At 45.7% G+C, this 5000-nt stretch overlaps 1 protein-coding gene across 1 annotated transcript in view; it reads left to right on the forward strand.

Moving 5' to 3' along the window:
* The window catches only part of LOC147008646 (protein diaphanous homolog 2-like), a 468186-nt gene that overhangs the window by 131310 nt on the left and 331876 nt on the right, over positions 1-5000 (forward strand). The window contains exons 8-9 of the mRNA XM_085863759.1: positions 365-473; positions 3386-3496. Coding sequence (XP_085719885.1) covers positions 365-473; positions 3386-3496 — 220 coding nt within the window. The remainder of the gene's footprint in view (positions 1-364; positions 474-3385; positions 3497-5000) is intronic.

The following is a 5000-nucleotide window of genomic DNA, read 5'->3' on the forward strand; positions in this document are numbered from 1 at the left end:
GCCATATTTTCTTCTCAGCCTCCTTATAAACTCGGAATTTTTCTTCTCTGCCTCAAGCAAACTGAAATTATTTGTAGGTTTGCTCGAGAACGAAAACCCCAATTTTGTACGAGCTGAAATTGCTCTCGTCTTGTGGAATTGGATCGTCATTTGCACTCAGCCTGTTGTAAAAGTAGAGCCGAATTTGTCCCACTCTTGTTGGAATTGTTGCTCAGTTTGTTCTGCTCCTTCCCTAAAATGGGAGCCCCGTTTTCTTTCAGCCTGTTCGAAAACAAAACCATATTATATGAGTATAAGAAATTAAATAAGCAATTTTTTCATCGTTTCATAACACCCTTCCATATTTTTTTTGTCCATTATGTAGATTAAACCGGGTTCTGGATGCCATCACAGAACGTGCAGAAATCATGGAGCGAAAGCGATTTCTGCCCATTATTGATGGACTGCAACCTGGCCAAAGTGTGCAGTTGAAGGTTCGTGCATTGCAGTTGCATTGGTTCTTGCTTTTGACCATCGATAAGGTTTCAAGGCACATTCGATAATCATATTGTGGTGCTTAGCATAATCACAGCAGTGGGATTCGTTAAAATGCATTCTCGAAAAGCAGGAACTTCCTTGTAAATATTTCATCCACCAAATGGCTCGATTAAATTTGCAGTCCATTTATTTATTGTTGAATTATTTTTGCTGTTTTTTTCCGTGACGTTGAACTAAGGCACTGCGTTAAAAATGGATGCTATGCTGTCATATCTCATGTCAGTGTACATTGGAAATCAAGTAAAACAAGGTCACAACCCCCTGTAACAACAACACTAACAGGGTGACTTGCTTAATTTTCACTTGCTGTTTTTGGCATATTTGTAATACTAGTGCGGCCCATAGGTGCGTGCCCGTAGGTGCGTGCCCATAGGTGTGTGCCAGTATGTGCAGCTTCGTTCCTTCGCTCTCGTAAACGATGACTGGATTGGGGCATTGTTTCAATTAGATCGGACCAACCGTATCATAAATGGCCATAACTTGGGAAACATACTCAGGTCCCCAGCGTTAATTGTGACGTTATATCAAACGAAGAAGAAGAAGAATTGTGATGCCCCCTCTCTCTCGCCCCCCTCTCTTGCCCCCTCTCTCCCCCGGCCCCTCCCTCCCCCCAGCCTCGCCCCCACTCTCTCCCCCTCCCCTCTCTCTCTCCCCCTCCCCTCTCTCTCTCGCCCCACTCTCACCCCCCTCCTCTCTCTCCCCCTCTCTTGAATTGTGACGCGCCCTCTCTCTCACCCCCTCTCTCCCTCCCCTCTCTCACCCACCTCTCACGCCCCCTCTCTTGCCCCCTCTCTCCCCCTCTCTTTCCCCCCTTCTTTCCCCCTCTCTCCCCCTCTCTCTCCCCCTCTCTCTCCCCCCCGTCTCCCCCCTTCTCTCTCCCCCCTCCTCTCGTGCCCTCTCTCTGTAAATGTATTCACAAATGTCTACCAATCACAACAATTAATTCAAACCTTGGGAAAAAACAGCTTTCAAACCCTTGGGAAGCAGCTGTTTCCCTTGGTAAAATTCAAACCTTGGGATTAATTAATAATTTGAACAATTAATTCAAACCTTGGGAAAAAAAAAAACAGCTTTCAAACCTTGGGAAACACTTGGGAAACAGCTGAAATGGATGAAGAACGATATCAAACCTTGAAAAGGCACATACTCAGGCCCCCAGTGTCGATTTGTGACGTCATACCAAACAAAGAAGAAGAAGATACCGGGCGTAGTGGCGTGCGCCTGTAATCCGGCTACTCGGAGGCTTGGGTTGGAGGATCGCTTGAGGACGGGCGCTCTGCGCTGGGCCGCGCTATGAGAGGGTGTAGGGCAGCCCGGAATGATGGCGAAACCCAATCTTTATCCCTGTGCCATAAGAGGCGACCAGGGTTGCGTCAGGAAGGGTATCCGGCGTAAAACCTATGCCAAATCAGTATACGGATCATAACAGATGATCCGCTGTGGCGACTCCGAACGGGAACAGCCGAAAGACGAACAACACCAAACGAAGAAGAAGAAGAATTGTGACGTCAATCATGCAAAAAAAAAACATTAATTGTGACGTCATTCGTGATGTCATAGCACCGTGTCCTGTCATTGGTCGACAGATAAATGGTCGTAACTTAGGAACCGCTCGTCCGATTGATATCAAACCTTGAAAAGGCATATCCGCAGGTCCCTGGCAATATTCCTGGCAAGTTTCAATCAGATCGGAACGGTGGTTGTCGAGAAACGGCGGTCGCAGACACACACACACACACACACACACACACACACACACACACACACACACACACACACACACACACACACACACACACACACACAGATTGCTGGAATTATAGACAGATGAAGAGTAACTGATAGAGCTTGTATTTTGTATTCGTTGCAACTCTGCATCTGAGCATGACATTTCCCCACTTTCAATGGCATCATTTATGTAAAAATGGTTGTATATGGGTACTGTATACACATCCACACACACTTGGGAGATACAAAGAGGATATGACAGGAGAATCTAGAGGCTGTGCCGCAGCAGTGGGACATATCAGACCTGCAATAAGGATAGGTTGAGATTATTCTCTCAGCCCATAACTGCCACATATTATGAGGAGCATGGGAAATTACAAGCATCTCTTTCAGAGCCCCAAAGGCTGCCAAGCAGATGCCTGCCCCCGTCACTCAGGCTGTGGGCTACGCAGAGTCCTGAGGTGGAAAGGGGGTGTTGGGGGAGGAGGGGGAGGGGTTCTCATGCAACCAAATTAATGGCAGCAGTTTCAGTGAACTTTGTCCCTTTTACATCGCACTGAAAATCATTTTGTATGAGTACATGTTCATCATAGCAAAGCTATTAGATTATGCAAGATTAGTCCAAGCTTAAACCTGTTCGTTTTTTATCTTCTCATCTAGAGGGAAAACTCTTAACAAGTACAAGCTTGCACTAATCTTCTATCAGAGTTACAATTTGATGAGGCATTTGAGCCCAAACCATCCACCCATAGCTGGTTGTTAAATTGTTGTTTTTGAATCTTTCTTCAGAGTTTGAACACTGTGCTTTTTAATGGATATGGATGGTATCAGTCTCTTCATTTATATTTCACTCTCCTCTTTCATCACTATAATGCATTCAAAAGCTATCCTTTTTATCTTTACCTTCATGTTAAATCATCCTCTGTTGGAAAAGAGGCAGTTTAGTGTTTCCTCCCTTACATCTCTAAGATGCAGATCCACCTCCCCTCCCCCCTCCCCCCCCCCAGTTTTGCACATGGTACTTCGGACTTTGTTTACGCTGAAGCAACAAATGGAGGAAATTTTGAATCCTCTACAATGTACTTGCGTGCTGCGTGTGCGTGTGCATGTGTGTGCACAGGCCGCTTGCATGAGCTTAATAAATGCCTTGATTGAAGGCCCTGAAGACCTGGACTTCAGAATTCACCTCCGTAACGAGTTCATCGGCTCCGGGCTCAGGGATGCTCTCAAGGTAATCATCACCGAATGTGTGAGCTGTGATTGTTCAGCCACCAACCCTCCACATGCTTCAGTAATATGATGTAAGACTAATAAGGGGCTGTTTAAACATTGCATTCTCATAATGGGTGTTGTTGAATTAGGAAGAATTAAACAACATAAAGGGGGTGATGAATGAGATGGGTTTTGGGGATAATCAGGGGATTCAAAGAAGGTTGGAAAGAGATTGGAGTCAAGATCTCCAGACAAATCTCACACTCTCACTATGTCTCTTCGAAAGGACCGTTTACAAAACCCCCCCATCCACTTTCTCAACAATCCTCTGGAAGAAGTCTTTTCTTTCAAGCTTCTGGGTCTCACTATCTGCCATGACCTTTCCTGGGAAAGTCACATTTCCAACCTTGCCTCAAAAGCCAGTCGCCGACTGGGAATCCTCCGTCGTGCAAAGTCCTTCCTCGGCCCTCTTGAGCTCCTGACCACTTACAAAGCTTTTGTCCGTAGCCTGATGGAGTACTGCTCTCCCCTCTGGGCTGGTGCTCCTGCCTCCCACCTTTCTCGACTTCACGCTGTCGAAACCAGGGCTTTTAAGATCATTGGCATCTCCCGCAATGAAGCTGAGTCTTTGGGCCTCTCACTCAATCACCGCAGGTTGGTCGGTGGTCTTTCTGTCTTCTACCGACTCCTCTCCAGCCTTGCCCCCCTGCTCTCTCTGCGATTTGTCCCAACCACATTTCCACAGGGCGCTCAAGGTCCGCCAACAACCCCCTTCTGGTAAAACTACCAAAATCACGAATCACTGCTCATCTTCACTCTTTCATTCCTCTTTTTTCCCGCCTTTGGAATAAACTTCCTCACTCTATTCTTTCCCATTCTTCCCTTCAGGCTTTCAAAACAGCTGTTCACCACCACCTCTTATCTTCCCCCATCCAAATCCTCGATCTTTTCTACCCCCGATAATCCACCCAAGCCCACTTCCTTCAATTCTCCTGCTTTCCTTCCTGAAAGTCCCTTTAATGTCCATCTTCCCCTCGCCATGTTCCCCGTCCCATCCCCATCCCTCTCCCTTCCACAGTTCACCTGTGTCTGTTCCCCAATGTTTTGTCCCTTCCACTCCCGCCCCTCTTGTCTCATGCCTCCTTGCTGTGAGTTGTGTGTTAGCTCTCATACGAGCCTCGACCAAGGTATAAAAAAAAAAAAAAAAAAAAAAAAAAAAGATGAGTGGGTGGGCAGAAGATGATGGGTGGAGTGATAATCTGAGTGATTATATATATATATATATATATATATATATATATATATATATATATACATATATATATATATATATATATATATATATATATATATATATATATATATATATATATATATATATATGGTTGACTCAGCCTGTCATCCTTCCGAGGTCGGCGAAATGAGTACCAGTATACTGGGCCGGTGTATACCCCGGTTAAAATAGGTGTACCATATCCCTGTGTCGTAAGAGGCGACCAGGGTTGCGTCAGGAAGGGCATCCG

The sequence above is a fragment of the Eptatretus burgeri genome, chromosome 18 (assembly GCF_056783735.1).
Source record: "Eptatretus burgeri isolate ZD-2024b chromosome 18, Ebu_testis_v1, whole genome shotgun sequence".
Lineage (NCBI taxonomy): Eukaryota > Metazoa > Chordata > Myxini > Myxiniformes > Myxinidae > Eptatretus > Eptatretus burgeri.